The sequence below is a fragment of the Marmota marmota genome, unplaced genomic scaffold (assembly GCF_001458135.2).
Source record: "Marmota marmota marmota unplaced genomic scaffold, marMar, whole genome shotgun sequence".
In the NCBI taxonomy this organism is placed as follows: domain Eukaryota; kingdom Metazoa; phylum Chordata; class Mammalia; order Rodentia; family Sciuridae; genus Marmota; species Marmota marmota.
Genome location: NW_026000136.1, coordinates 5,999,717 through 6,016,109, shown reverse-complemented (window position 1 = coordinate 6,016,109; position 16,393 = coordinate 5,999,717). Strand labels below are relative to the sequence as shown.

The following is a 16,393-nucleotide window of genomic DNA, read 5'->3' as shown; positions in this document are numbered from 1 at the left end:
GTTAAAGCTCCACAACTGTCCATAATTAGAACTCCCTGAAAGTGACTAATGTAACAGAAATTTCTTAGTCAATAAATAGTATCAAAATAACTTAGAGATAACATCATATAAATAGTGACATACCGAATGCTTGTCCCTTTTCCAAACAAAATAAAAACACCCACAACCATCACTTCTAAATACCATGGTGATGTAGTTCCAGCCAATGCAGTAGGACAAGGAAAAGAGAAAACAATCAATAAAAATCAGATTTGGGGAAGTAAATTGCTTTACTTGCTGGCAACATGATTATGAGCATGATAAACCTGAAAGAGTCAACAAACTAACTGCAAAATATATACTTATTGGAATAAGTACATAGTTGCAAACATTTGAAACTAAAGTTGAGAAAATTGTATGATACCACAGAAAAAGAATCAAATAACCAGGAACAAACCTAATGGAAAAATCTGAAAGATCTTCATACCAAAAGCTACTAAGTATTGCTGAGAAACACAAGAGGAAGGGAGATATACCATATTCATGGATTGGAATACTTAAATGTTTAGATGTCAATTCCCCTCAAATTGATCGAGAGATTTGATGTAATACTTGTTAAAATCTTCACAAGTTTTACCATGAGGATTTAAAATTAGAGAGCCTAGAATAGTAGAGATAATTATCTTTAAGGAGATTTTTGGACAATTTATTTTATTACCATATTTTAAGACTTAAGCTATAGTAATAAAGTGAGTGTGTAATTAGTGATAATTGGGATGGACAGAGTCTAGAAATGGACCAATGTGTGCATAGCACCCTGGTTTATGGCAAAGGCACAACGTGATCCAGAGAGAAAAAGACAGTTTGTTCAGCCAGTGGCCCCAGAGGATCTGGATGGGGAAAAGTCAACTTTGACCTCATACCGACATGTAATTGATATGAGCTGAATCGTGTAAGTAAACATACACAAAACTACAAAACTCTAGAATAAAATGTAAAGACTATCTCATGGGTTTGGGCTAAACAAAAATATTTTAAACAATGTGCAAAAAGCACTAGCCATTAAGAAATGATGAATTTGGCTTCCTTAAAATGAGAAACAATTATTCATCAAAAGACTTTGCTGCTGGGCATGGTGGCGCATGCCTGTAACCAGCAGCTTGGGAGGCTGAGGCAGGAGGATCGTGAGTTCAAAGCCAGCCTCAGCAATGGTGAGGCCCTAAGCAACTCAGTGAGACTCTGTCTCTAAATAAAATACAAAATAGGGCTGGGGATGGGGCTCAGTGGTCGAGTGCCCCTGAATTCAATCTCCAGTTACCCGCCCCCCCAAAAAAACAAACAAAAACAAAACATAAAAAACGAGGCATTCCTAAGAAACCAAATAGACAAGCCCCCAATCTGGGAAAAGTTATTTGTAATACATGTATTTGGCAAAGAATTCTCATGCAGAATATCCAAAGAGCTCCTACTAATTAACAAGTAAAATGGGAAACAACCACATTTAAAGTGGGGAAAAAGATGACTTCTGGTTGCTGGTCCAGTACGTGAGGAGCGTGGACGTCACCCCTCCCCCCTGACCACAAGGAACAAGTTGAGAAGATGGCACTCCACAGCTCTCCTAGCTCCATAGAAAAGTGGGGTCACAAGGCAAACACAGGCCTCAAATTGGAGGGACAGACAGCAGGACAGAAATCACAACTTGGCGGAGTGGAGCCTCTGGGGGGCCTGTGGCAGGCTGGGATGCCCGCACTGCCCTGGATGAATTTCTGGAAGCCTGGGGGACAGGTTGAGGAGGGCCAGTCCTGGGCCCTTGGGAGTTTCGCCTCTAGAAACTTGAACAGGTTTTTATGGTGAATGCTCATGGTGAGGGAAACAGAGACATTTGCAAGTATGTCTTACCTAACCAGGTAAGTGAGACATACTTACTGTTCTTCTTAACCAGGCCTGAGCTCTGGAGAAACTGGTACTCCAGAGCCCACTTACTGGGGCTGGTCAGAGCCTGGCTGACCCTGGGGGAGATGGACAGAATAGAGAGAATCCAGGGGACTTGCACACATATGAAGAGGGAATCGACATCATCACTTACCAGCAAAACAAAATTAAAACCAGATGATTCAACTGCATGTTCACCAGGCAGGCTGAAATGGAAAGGAAGAGCCCCAGGCACTCTTGGGGGTGTGGAAGCACCAGAGTGTGCCAGCACTGTGGACAGGAGGGATGCCCCCTTTCCCTCTCTGGAGGGCTGCCCAGCCCAGGACACAGGCACCCGCTGGCCCAGAAGTTCTACTCCTAGGTGTGCACCCTACAGAGATGTTCACATATAGTCACTAAAAGACATGCCCAAGAATGGGAAGGCCCAAGTGGCCATCAGCTGCAGAATGGATGAACTGTGAACTACTCACACAGTGGACTCCCACGTGGTAACGACTGTGAGCAGAAATCACTTAGCTGAATATGTCACTAACAGAACGCTGAGCACACTCCAGCCACCAACGAAGACATACAATTCCATTTCTATAAAGTCCAAGACACCCAAACTCCATGGTGTGAGAGGCCACCCTGTAGTGTCCAGAAGGGGGCACAAGATGGTTTCAGAGGTTCTGAAAATGAAAATTCATTGAGCTGGACCCTCCCGAGCTACTTACCTTTAATCATATTTGTTATACTCTGCTAAAAATTTACATGATATAACTCTTAGGAAAATAGAAATAGATGGGAACTTTGTTTTCCTGATGAAAAAGTTCACCCATAATCTGTAATAGTCAGATGTTACAGGTACCTTCTTCATAAACAGCAACACACAAGGAACTGGCTGTCTCTCGTGGCCCCGGCCAGTCACTGGTCATCACCCCACGGTAACCACTATCCCTTTATGTTGGGGCTAGGTAATTAAGATAGTATGGCACCAAGACTGGGACAGGCACAGTGACCAGGGAGAAAGAATGAAAGCCAGGCGCAGACCTGCTCACACGTGCAAGCCTGATTTATGGCAGTCCAAGACCATGCGGGAGAGGAGACTGCTTAATAGATGCTGCTGAGACAATTCCTTATTCATGTGGAAAAAATTAAATTGAATTTCTGTCTCACATCATAAATAAAAGTCACTTGAGGACGACCATGTAGGAGATTATCTTTATGTCCTCACCGTGCTGCGAAGGCCTGCTTAAACAAGGCGCAGGTTGCCAACTGGAAAATAAAAGATTGATAAATTTCACCGTGTTCACACTGAAAACTTGGCTCACACACACACAAAAAATAACATCCAAAGGGTAAAAAAGCACATCATGGAATGGAAGAGATTTTGCACACATAAACCAGCAGAGGATTAGTATCACAGTATATAAAGAACCCCCACAAACCAGTAGAAAAACAAACAGATGATAGACAGGAACAAACAGAGGAAATATAAATGGTAAATATACCTGTGACAAGATATTCATCTTCTTTGGTATTTGGGGAAAAGCATATTCAAGTTGCCATTTTGTACCCATCAGACTGGTAAACTTGGGGGCCCTGATGGTTGGTGCTGGTGATGTGTATCCAGTTCTTGTGCCTTCATGGTGGAGATGTGAAGTGATCAGGCACTTTGGAAAACAATTCGACTTTATCTCAGAAAGCTGAACATTTGCAGGTGTTACTGAGATAAGTGTGCTCCCGGGGAGACAGAAAGAGACCCCTACCAGAGGGAGACCCAGATCTCAGAGCTTGACCCGCCATGCCGTCATTTTAGTTAGACTGAATAAAACCTCTAGTATATTTTTGTACCGGATCAACTAGAACAAAAACATCAATGTAAATGTCACTAGATTCAAAGGCCTATACAATATGCCCACAAACTGATTTATGGCTAGTTTGGGTAAACATGAAGAAACATTCTGAACCCCAAATATCCAACGACTGACAGGGATTTGATTTTCACAAAGGCCTGGGGACCTGCGCTTCTCTTCCCAGGAAAACCCTATATAGAGTCAGAGAGCTCAACCCTGGGTGGTCACTTGCCTTCTTTGAAAGGCGAGGGGTGCCCACACCCTGCCTTTGGGGGTGTATAGCTTTGCTTTGCTGTCCTTAAATAAATTTTGGCTTTCACCTTGTTTTCAACACATCCTGAAATTCTTTTCAGCAGTGTTAAGGACCCCCCCAACTCCAGGCCAAGTTGAGGTCCCATGGCCCCCTTGGAGGGATCTCCTCAGACCCCTGTCCATTTACTACAACCCAGCAATTCTTCTCCCAGTTAAATCTGAGAGAAGTTTCATACATGAGCTCAAGGAGAGAGGTACTGGAACATTCAGAGTGCACTGTTTTTAGTAGCAAAAAATTGGAATCAGCCCAAATGTCCATTTGATGGATGAAGAGATAAATACATTTTTGGTATATTCATACAATGGAATTTTACACAGCAGTGGCACTGCAATCCACAAACAATATGGATAAACCTTAGAAATAGAACATCGACTGAGAAAAGGTTACCTTGCATGAGATCACATAGAGTAAACTCAAAAGCTGGTAAAATGGGCATCGTTTAGCATTTTACGTGTGGCAGATACGAAAACATTAGAGGAACCACAGCACAGAGCTTGGGGTGATGGCTGGCTCTGGGGTGGGGAAAGAGCAGGGTTGTTGGGAAGGACTCCAGCCCTGGGCAGGGGTGAAGGTGAGGTGGTGGTTGCCCCGCCATCATGCCCATAACACACCCTGGCAGGGGTGCACCATGTCTTAAGCCTGAGCATCATGATGGATTGATCATGCCTCGTGCAGACACCCCCTCCTTCAGGAAGGACATGGGCCAGGCACTGCCGCACACGCCTGTAATCCCAGCAGCTCAGGAGGCTGAGGCAGGAGGATCGCGAGTTCAAAGCCAGCCTCAGTAAAAGCGAGGTGCTAAGCAACTCAGGGAGACCCTGTCTCTAAATAAAGTACAAAATAGGGCTGGGGATGGGGCTCAGTGGTTGAGTGTTCCTGAGTTCAATGCCTGTTACCCCACCACCAAAAGAATGACCCTGTGTCACGCATCCTCTTATTAAACACGCTTGCAGAAGTATCTAGACCCGGTTCTGCTGAGTATGACCTCGGTGCTGCCCGCCAGGACCTGTGGGTCATGGAGCCCCCACATTGACCTCATGCTTCAGTCTCCTGAATGGCATCTTAAGGAGAATCCTGGAGACAGCTCACTTTTGGGCACCAGTGTGACTTCCCAGGCTTGGGGAGCCTCTGGCTGGCTCTGGTGCAGGGCACCCAGTGTCTTGGCTCACGGCCTTTCCCTGTCAATGGGGTGTTGTGCTCTGTGGCCACCTGGCACCCCATTCAGAAAGCGAGGTCTGAGACCAGCCTCTCGTGTCCTCTGCAGGGTCCGTCCCTTTTTGCCTCGGGTGCTCCGAGTGGGTGCCATGGACATTCTTCTGCTTACAACGTGTCCCCAAAACCACAACTCTTCTATCTGTGCTCATCCTTCTTGAACTTTGGGACATGATCAGGGTACCCCATCCTTCTGTGGTGTCCTCTCGTGTTCTCTCCTCCTCGTCCTCTGTGTGTGGTGGGGTCTTCCGTGTCCCCACACCCATGGCTGCTCATAGCATTTCAGCATTTCCGTTTGACTCTTGCTCCTAGTTCCCGATGTCCTTGTCGGCGTCCCTCTTCATTGTCCCTTCTCCTTGGTGACCTGAGGTTTCTTCCAGCTGCTCATTCTCAGCTGCAGGGGAGCCTCTGGAAGCCCCTTGCTGGGTGGAATGAAAAGATCAGGGCTGGTGGATGGTGGGAGTCCCGAGGAGGACAGCCTCTCTGAGTGACTTGCTTAGAAGACGCTCATGTCCCCTGGAGTCCTTGGCTGGGGTGAAGATGGTGCTCACAGTAGCTGAGAACCGAGCAGCCAGGGACACATGCTCTTCCAGGTCCAGCACCCTGTGGAAGGAGCCCTGTCTGGGGAGGCTCCGCAGTCCCCAACACACACCCCGGCCTCTTGTCTCTGTTGGGGTTCGTTCATCCCTCAGGGGCTCTTCTGTACTGACAGGATCACCCCCCTTCTTTGTGATTCATCTAATGATCAAGTCACTAATCTTACAAATCTATTAAGCCTGTTCCCCCCCCAACTGTTCAAACACAGTGGAACAATTAATGAATCCCAATTAAAGAAACGCACCAATAAAGTTTCCCAGATATTTAGATGTTGCTTACAAACTTTAATCAAATGCTCCTATTTAATTAAAATCATAAGCTAAATATATCTAGGTTGCTTACAGTACTTCAAACACCTTTGCAAATAATCCACATGCTGCGCGCTGAACCGTGTCCACCCCAAGCCCACACGGGGAAGCCCCTATGCAAGGTGTCCAAGTCTGGAGATGGCACCCTGGGGAGGCCCTCAGGGTTAAGCTCAGGCCCGAGCCTGGTGACTGAGGGGTTGGGACTGCAGCCTGGCAGGAGGAAGGGGTTCTCGCGACCCTCCCTCCCTTTCTCCCCAGATACCAGAGGACTGCCCAGTCTCCAAAACCGTGAGCCACAAATTTCTGTAGCACATAAGCCACCTGGTCTGTGATATTTTATCATAGAGTAATTTTAACTCAGCACACAAATGATCAAAAGGTCTTAAAAACAGTGTGGGGTTTGTGGAAGTGTCACAGTGGGCACATGACTGTAGGCTTTTGGCAAAATGAACAGGACTGTGCTCTACAAAGGGTGAGCCGTGCTGCCTGTAAATCGTCCCTCAATAAAAAAGAAAAAAGGGCCGGGGCTCGCCCGCCCTGAGACCAGCTTCAGCAGGCTGGTGCCCACGTCTGTTCCCTGCTGTCCTCATCCCACCCTGAGTTACCTTCTTTGGTGACCACACTCTCCCAGGAGCAGAAGGGGAAGGCGATTCCCCGGCAGGCTGCGGGCAGGCTCTGGCTCTCTGTGCAGTGGCCTGCCCCAGGGGAGCACCGTGGGGAGCTCAGGACTGTGAGCTCCTGGCCATGCGGGTTTAGGGCCTGGTGTCTTCCCCAGTGCGGCACAGCTGGGCTTTGGCTTCATCTGCTGCCCGGGCTCCGCGGCTTACAATTGCTGTATTGACTGGGATGGAGCATGGGATGGGAAGTCATCGAGAGCGACCAACAGTTCATCAGAGTTGGCACAGCCTCAGCAGCATCGTTCCTGGGGCAGAGGAGGTGCTCCTCATCCACCTGCTGGGCAGGTCCAGAGCTGTCCATCTTTCCCGATGTGCACAGAGGTCAGCGCCCCCCACACTTCACACAGACCCAGCTCCCTAGAGGCACCGAGCGCCAGCCAGGTGAGTGGGACACGGAGCATGAAAATCCACTACCGCTCAGGTGACCCATCCTCCCCGTCTGCACATCACATTTGGGGCTTGATCATTTACTAGATCCCTCAGTATAATTATGGGTCTGTGGTTTGTCACAGTTGAAGTTGGCCCAATTCATGTTTTGTTATATGGGGAGCTCACATGGTCGCGCCCTGGGCAGTGGCCCTTTGGGTGGGCTTTGTGGTCCCCTTGGCACACCACATGATGCCCACCCCAAACCTCATGCTTGCTGGGGTCATCGCATGCTCCTTGTCTGGGACACTCTGTCCCCAGGAGCTCTCCCTGGGGGTGGGCTCTGGGAGGGGCAGCGTGGCTGGCACAAGCCTCCGTGGGAGCTGCTGCTCTCGGACCACAACTTGACTCGCACGTCACTAAGCCCATTTGCGTACAGATATGAAAGCGGGCAGAATAGCGTCACACAGTTAATCCTTTAAATTGCAAACCCTATTTCTTGCCACTTAGATGGCCTACCTACCTTGCTGACCACCTGGCTGGTCCCCACAAGCCTCAGTTTCCCATCTGCAACAGGAAGGCAGCTTTGGGCGTTCTTGGGTAACCTGGCTGCAGAGCCAGGTGCTCAGCACATCTCACGTTTCTGCCATGATTTCCCGAGCAGGGTTGGCATGGCAGGGTGGCTGGAGGCCCCGCGGGCCCACGGCCGCTCCGCCAGTATTTGCTGAAGAATAAACTTAATAAAAAGGGAAACAGTAATTTCCCAATGAAAGGATCGATGAGACTTACGGTGGGGCACCTGCAGCCGTTGAGGTGGCACTTGTGAAGAGAGAGAATGATGGGGAAAGAGAGAGTTACGATCTCGAGTAAAAGCAGAAGTAATTCAAAGCAGCACCTGCAGTCTTACCCGGTGCCTTGGAAATCATTTGTGTCGTCGTCAACTTGTGCGCAGGTTATCTGTATGAATACGTGTGCACACTGATCTATTTACATATAAAATATGTGCCCCTTTGCACATTTCTCTTAAATGTGCATATAGATTGTACATATTTCTCTGTATCTATGCATAAAACGTGTGCTGTCAAAACCAAAATTGTGTCAACTGACCTCACATACTTGGTCCTTCTTGAGAGACTCATGAGGCTGTAGGTCCCTCTCCTCTGCAGCAGGGGTGGGCCTGGAGGGCAGAGAGGACCCAGAAACGAGGAAAAAAAAGTACTCCCCAGGTTCCTTCCCTTTAGGGCTGAGGCAGAGGCATGCCCGCACCCTGAGGCTCAGGTTGACCAGGCCCCACAGGACTGGTCACTGTGAATCTTCTGTGTTTTGGGAAACTGGCCCAGCTTGAAGTTTAGTCTCATTATTTGGCATCTGGCATGAGTGACTCCATACTGGGCCTCCCATAAATCTTAAAAAATAGTATATATGTTGTATGTATAACAACACGTGTGTATACCGCATCTGTAACCATGGACATGTTTTATATTCGACTCCATGTACACATGTCGTAACTGGTGGCCAGGGCTGCAACATGCTGGAGCTCTGAGCAGCAGTGGGGTTGCCCTCTGGTGTAGGAGGAGGGGTAGGAGGAGGGAATCCTGACAGCACAGTGCCCAGGACCGCAGTGAGGACCCTGCCCAAGACCCATGGGAGGGCTGCCAGCTGGGGCGGGCACGTGCACACACGAGTACACACACACACAAACACACAAACACACACACACACACGATGGAGCCACATGAGTGTGCATACACAAACATACACAAGGTAAAGTGTGTGCACACGCAGAAAGTTCCAGAAGACTTGACATCCGAAGTGTGCAGAGGGGATCTCTGAGTGGTGGGGTCAAAGGTGATCCTTTCTTCTTGAGACTTTCCTACATTTTGTAAAATCTTACATGGACGGGTGTCAATATATGAAGCAAAGATGTCCCAGGGTATGTTTGTTCTTGAAGTAAACATTTCGGGACTGCCTCCTGGCTGGGCTGCCGCAGAGCCAGTGTGAAGGTTCTTGGCTTCAGGAGCTTGGCTGAGGGGCCAGGGAGACCCGGGCTCAGCAAGGGGGCCTCCTCCACTCCCATCCAGGGCCACAGAAACACCAGGAGGGGCGGCCAGAGAGGTGGCCAAAGGGGCGTGTCCAGTCCCTGTCCTGAGCCACACTTGAGCCACTGGGTCTCTGGCCATCCCATAAAGGGTTAAGATGCTCCTCCAATGCAAATTATATTTAATTAATCCTTTTCATCAACTGCAAATATACCTTCTGAACCCTATTAAAAACATGAATATGCAAATTAGACCTTTTTTAATTCTCATTTCAAGGACTTGGTGTTGGGGTTTGATTAGTGAATTCCGTTAACAGCTTGTAAACCTGGTGCAACATTTAATTTCCATTTTAAGTTGAAGAAGAAAAGCCAAAAGGTCTGGGGGTGCTGCTGCTAGCACTGTGAGCTACTCTACAGAGGCTGCAGGCTGGGGTGCCCTGCACATCCCTGCAGCTCCTGCCATCAGTCCACTTCCCAGATGTGGAGACTGAGGCCCAGAAGGAGACTTGCCCACCACCCGCTGGCACTGAGCTGAGGCTCCTGATGTTCAGGCCAAGGTGCCCTTGGTCGATGGACTCTGAGGAAGCAGAGGGGGCTCAAGCACCCCATTCTGTTTCCTAGGTCCTAGTGCCTGTCCATGGTGGTCCTCACCCCAGGAGGGAGCGAGGCTTGACTTTGTCACTGACACACAAGCGACTGGTAGGGACAGATACCTCCGAGTTCCGTTTCCTCTTTAGTTAAATAGTAGTTAACATGGACACGAAGTACAGATTCACCCGATGACACTTGGATGGCTGGGACATGCCAGGACTGTTGGCACTGGGGCCAATGGCGCAGACACAGCCCCTCCTGCCTTCAGGGGTGGACACTCCAGAGCCACGGGGCACTTGAATGTGGCCAGTCCACCCTGAGGTGGGCAGAAAACAGAAAGACCAATTTCTGAGACTCAATGAAAAAAAGATTGTAAGTGTCCTACTAATACTTTATATTGATCACATGTTGAAATACAATTTTGGACATATTGGGTTATATAAAATTTATTCATTAAAATTAATTTCTCTGACTTACTTTTTAATGTGGCTACTAAAAAAAATTGCAAATTTCATATGTGGGTCTCATGATATTTCCAGGGGCGAGAAGACACTCAACTGATTAAAATACATTATTGCGTGTACACAGGAGACATACGTCTAATTATGCATCGAATGAAACAGCAGGTATAAGGAAGAATGGGGCCCACTGGGGTGGGAGGCAGGACTACGTTGCGAGGGTCAGTCTGCCTGGCCACCATTCGGGACCCTCAATGGCACGGCTCACACAAGATTCTCAAAGTCCTGGAGGCTGCAGGTCTGAGGCCAGGGCGTGGGCAGGGCTGGCTTCTCCTGAGGTCTCTCTTCTTGACACACAGATGGCCTCGTCTCCCTGTGACCTCATGTGGTCATCCTTCTGTGCATCTATGTCCTCATCTCCTTGTATAAGGACCCCAGTCCGATTAGACTAGGGCATCCTGGTGACCTCGATTGCCCTAATTATCTCCTTAAAGGCCTGTCTCCAAATACAGTCACATCTGAGGTGTGGGGAACTTCAACCCATGAACTTGGGGGATATGGTGGAGCCCATCACTGAGGACTAGTCTGGTGAGGATGTGTTTGAAGGGCCTCCAACAAGAGAGGGCAGATAAGACCCAGGCAGGGATGGCGTGGGTGCGCCCACGGCCCGTGGAGGAGTCCGGTCCTCAGAAACAGCCACCGCTAAAAACCAACCAGCGAGACCACTGTCTGCCCCCTTGGAAAGGCCCCAGCGCACGGTGCAGGGCAGTGAGTGGGGTCAGGTCCATAAGGAGAAGGTTCTCGAGCAAGACGTTTGCTTATTTGATCCTGGAAATTAGCTTTCATTTGCTTGCTTTAAAATACAGTCACATAAATGGTTCAGAACTATGGACTCACTGGAAGGAGCTGGAAGTTTTGCTTGAACAGATTCTGGTGTGAGATGTGGTTCTCAATGAGACTTCAGGGTTTGGGACGCAACGAGAAAACCCAATGCCATAGATGGGCGATGATTTCATGGCAAATTTCCAAGACATATTGTTAACTGAGGAAAAGCAAGCAGCACAACTAAACACAGTTATTTTAAAAACTACAAACACAATCAGAAGAAACACATCCAGATCTTCACACATCCATATGTTCCATGTGCAAATCCACCCACAAGGCAGAGATCTGGGATGGGGCCAGAGGAGGGAGGGGGCTTTTCTTTTAACTCTACATTTCTCCTGTACTGTTGGGAGTTTATTCTGTTTTAATGTTAAAATGCACAACAATTATGTAAAGAGAAGAGAGAAAAGAAACATAAACTACAACAGATGGGAGGCTGGGCTCACTGGTGACTGCACTGGGCGTCCATCATCACTGGCTCTTGCTGTGTGAGTTTGGTGAGGCCATCTCCCTCTCTGGGCCTAAAGCAGAAATTTAAGCAGTGCATCCTGATGGTGCAAGCATGCATGAGCCCACATGTGCGGGTCACATTCATTCTCACAACACACACACACGTGCATACAAACATGCACCAAGGTGCATATGTGCAGGCGTGAACACTCGTGCACCCACATGATCACAAGGCACACTCAATCACACATGCATGTTCCCAGGCAAGCACAGCCACACATGTACATTCTTGCTTGCACATGTGTACAAACTCCTGCGTGTGTGCATGCATACACTGGTCACGTGTACACAGGCATGGCAACATGTGCACACTTGTGTGTACATACATGTGAACACACACTCCTGGGGGCACAGCCCTACCAAGCCCCTGGTCCTTAAGGGGAAATGGGTCAAGGGTGACTCGGGAACTGGGGATCGGCTAAATCTGCAGCTAGGACTGCTGGGTTGGACTCCAGCCTTGACTGTGGGGTTCCCTGCCTTTCCACCCTTGTCCTTGAGCCCTGATGTGACCTGACTTGCAGTGTGATGGGGTGGGGGCAACTCATCCATGGGAAGGAGCTCTGTGAATCGGGAAGCTTCAATCAGGTGAGCTCCACAAACCTGAATGGGGGTCCACACACCTGGTCTACTGAAGCAGGTTCTGACAGTGACATTTGGGGACTGCACCTGTGCACCCACCTTTTTGAGCAGCCTGGCTGGGGTCCTGGAGTGTACTCTGAGGAGCAGAAGCTGGAAAAAACCTAGCAATTCACTTCCTTGCTCACTCTGGGCTAAGCAGAGTAACTAGCCTGCAGTGCCTGGCTTGGCTGTCCTGGGCTGGGCACAGTGGGAGGCTGGCAGGGTCACACTGGGTGGGCAGCCAGGGTCCTCAGGAGGCCCCAGCAGGCGGCGCTGTCCTCCTGGCCCGGGGAGCGGAGGAGCCCTGGACTCAGCAAATCCTGTTACATCCTGGCAATTACAGTTTATCGCTGCGGCACTAATCCCTTAAAATTAGTCATTAGCAGCTTAAGAACCATTTAGCGTCGGCGCCTACTAAGGAGCTGGAGGAAGCCAGGGACCTGTCAGACCCAGAACTTTCCCTGGCCTGGGTGCCAGCCGGGGGCTGGGCAGGAACCAAGGCCTGCAGGTGCCCACCACTCGCTACTTCGTTTCCTCCCCACCTGGCAGGTGCAGGAAGAGGTGGGACAAACTCCAGTGGCAGACGGATCCTTCAGCCTGAGACACATGACCAGGGACCTTGGTTCTCCTGGCCTGCCCTGACATGCCCCAGGGCTGGGCTGCTCTGCCCCTTCTGCCTCTGCTCAGGAAAACCATGAGATGGAGCAGCTGTTGGCAGAGTGCCTGGGGTGGGCGGGTTGGGCCTGGTGGGAGCTCCTCAAGGGGGAGATGAGCAGGGCAGGCCAGTCCCTGGACCCGGAGACCGCTGGCTGGGAGGGAGAAAGTTGGGGAGACTAAGGCAGGAAGGAAGCCCAGGCTGGGACTCTCATGCGGTCACACTTGGAGAAGGGGCCCTGTGGCCTGTTAGCTGTTCAGGGTCCACTGATTCTACATAAGCTGGGGTGGGAGGTGGCCCAGGCCAGCCAGTTGGAAGGTTGGGGCAGGGACCTTGACTCTTGAAGTGACAATGGCTCAGGGACAGTTGGTGGAGTCCCATGGCCATGTGCCTGTAGGTTCCAGAGGCTGCGTATCTGGTGATGAGTCCTGTTGGGGCTGTGGGTCCTCAGCTTCTACCCCAGATTCAGCGAATTCCATTCTGCCCTGGTTGGTTGGGATGTGGCTCTGGCCTCGCCTCCAAGAACATCAGCTTGGAGGTCCTGACTGACTTGTTCCCTGGAACGAGACATTTGTGCATACATACACGTACACACGTGAAAGCACGCGCATGCGCACACACACGCGCACACACACACCCCGCAACAGCTCCTGGGCCAAGGATTTGTGTCAGGTTCTGCTCTGAATATTTTAGCACTGCTGGTGGCTCCCGGGCTTAGCTGATTCACTCACAGCTCACAGGTCCAGGCCTGAGGATGGGAGAGCTGGGCCTGCTCCTGGCCTGGCCCTCTGCCCCATGTCTCCACGGATTTGGGGCCCAAGGACACTATGAATCCCCCTACTACCCCATGGTGGCTCTGGGGCTCCTGAGTGGAAGGCCAGCAGGCAGCACAGAGCTGGGGCCCATGGCTCGCCCAGGGAGGGATGCAGAACACCCTGTTCCTCAGCATCTTTGGAACCTGGAACAAAGCAGAGCACACAGGAGGTGCTCAATTACTGTCCAAATGAGACAGTGAGTGACTCCACTGGGGCCAGCCTGAGAGGCCCCAGCAAGGGTTTTTTTTTTACAACTCCAGTCCTAAGCATGGTAGCTGGTGGCCCTGGGTAGGTGTGGCTCAGGGCTGAAGGCTGCTGCCACTGTTGCCCTCACTGCCACCATCTGTCCATAGACGGTGCTGTGGCGGCACAGCAGGGGACTCCCTCACAGTCCCCAAGCTCCTGTTTGGCTGGCGTGGGTGCTGCTGGCCTACCCAAGCCTGGTCTGGCTCCCATGTGACAGGCTGGTCCATAAGGGCAGCATCCCCCAATCCCTGTGTCCCAGAACCCTGGCCACACAGGATCTGCTGCCAGGCCCATGGACAGGAGGAAGGCTTGGAGCTGAAAGGACAGATGCCTGCCAGCCAAAGGGACAGGGCTGGCCAGAGCCTATGGGAGGGAGTGGTCACCAGCGCTCAGCAGGAGAGGAAGGAGGGTGGGGGCAGGGCCGGCCTTGGCCACTCGGCTCCGGCCAACCCTGAGTGCTCGCTGTGTGCAGGGGCACACCTCTAACCTCCTGGTGAGGGACTGTCGTGGCTTAGGGGCAAGGAGGGAGACTTAGAGAGGGTGAGACACTTGGGTAAGGTCACAAAGCCATAGGTAGCGGAGCTGGAACCAGGCCTGGGGGTGCCTGGCTCCAGGGCCTCACTCTCGGCCACCTCAAACACACCCTCCCTCCTCACAGCCAGGCCGCACATCCCACCAATGCTTGTGACCCCAGGCTCCAGAGAGACAGGCCACAGCTGCGTGAACAGCAGGTGTGGCTGCCAAAACCCCTCCTCCAGAGCACACGTCCCGTCCCGATGCCTGCTGGGCCTGGACCTGTCGGGGAACACAGCAGTGGCCATGGACCTCACAGCGGGGAGCCAGGAAGCGTGGGCCTCAGACGCAGAGCCAGGTGTTGGGAAGATGGAGGAAACTTTATTTTACAAGGTGACAAATTGGGCTCCTTGCCTCAGGCCAATGGCCAGGCTCCAGGACAGACAGGACTCTGAGCAGCACAGCATTGGGGTCAGGTGGCTGGTATGAGGACATCTGAGGAGAGGGTACGGAGGTGCCACCGAGCAGCTCCCTCAGGCCTGACTCCAGAGCAGGGTGCAGTGGCAGGAGGGAGATGTGGACCTGGGCAGACACTGTCCTCTCCGGGCAGGTGCTGTGACAGAGGAGGCAGGGCAGGGCCAGCACCTTCCTGGTTACTTCACCACTGCTGTCAGGGGTGTGAGGCAGAGCTGGAGGCCCGGGCACGCTGGACACCACGGTCTGGCCTGGGGCTTGGGGCGCCATGCCGGCCAGCACTGGCTGCGGTCAGGCGGTGGGCTAGGCTGCGGTCTGGCGGCTGAAGAGGTCGAGGGTGAGGGAGCTGAGGAAGGCCGGGATGCTATCCTGGCGGAGCAGGTGCAGCTCAATGAGCTCCGGCACAGAGCGCGAGAACTCCGTCTCCAGCAGCTGCATCTTGGAGCCCGAGGGTCCCGTGGCCTGCAGGCGGGAGAGACGGGACAGTCAGTGACGGTCAGCAGGCAGGTCTGCCCTACCCCCCATCCCCCTCCAACAACAGGGGTGGACAGGGAGGGGACACAGCCTTCAGGCACGGGGTGGGGGGAGGTTGGGTCAGGCAGGTGGGCCACAGGCTGCTGTCCCCAGCAGTTTCCCTCAGTCTGTGCAGCTGGGGCCAGAGAGGGACCTTCCTGCCTATCATGCACCCAGAGAGGCCTGGTTCAAGGTCACCAGCAAAGAGGGCTGAGATTTACACCAGGAAGGCCGGCCCTTGGGCTCCTCCAGGCATGGAGGGCAGGGTCTGTCATCTGGACAGGCAGCAGGGTGCCCAGGGGCTGCCTTTGCACCAGCCACCAGGCTCTAGTCCCACCTGTGGCTGGCTGGGTGGCTTCGTCCACAGAATGGAGAGGTGGCTCCTGCCCAACCCAGGGCTGCTGCGTGGGCACGATGCCAGGGAAGCCAGGTTCCCTGCCCTCCACGTTGAAAGGAAAACTGGATCCACAGCCTACAGGTTTTGTGGTGGCAGGGTGTCCAGGGGTCCCCAGGGGCTGGGGACCTGAAGACCTGTGTTTTCTTGACCCTAAAAATCTTCCAGACTGCAGGGTGCTGCGGCCTTGAGCAAGTCGCTCCCTGCCCAGCCTGGTTCCCAGACTTGAGCCTGGGGCCCGGGGTCCCCCTCCAGCTGCCTGGGGCTGGGAGGGGAGGGGAGGGGAGGGGTGCCAGGCAGCGGGAGGACCCAGTGGGAGCTGGTCCTGGCTCCAGGGACTCTGCAGCCCAGACGGGTCCTTTCTACTGCTTCCTTACGTACATGTCACTTCTAACCAGGGGAAGGCCATGAGGGTCTGTCACCAGTGATCTGGGGGAGACTCGAGACAGGACAGATGCTCCAAA

The 16,393-nt window shown here is 51.9% G+C and overlaps 1 protein-coding gene across 10 annotated transcripts in view; it reads right to left on the bottom strand.

Moving 5' to 3' along the window:
- Positions 1-14,909: 14,909 nt before the first annotated feature.
- Mad1l1 (mitotic arrest deficient 1 like 1) overlaps positions 14,910-16,393 on the bottom strand; it is a 352,396-nt gene continuing 350,912 nt past the window's right edge. For all 10 annotated transcript variants that reach the window (XM_015502048.2, XM_048785331.1, XM_048785332.1 and 7 more), the window contains one exon: positions 14,910-15,484. In XM_015502048.2, coding sequence (XP_015357534.1) covers positions 15,326-15,484 — 159 coding nt within the window. In that variant the 3' untranslated portion in view covers positions 14,910-15,325. The remainder of the gene's footprint in view (positions 15,485-16,393) is intronic.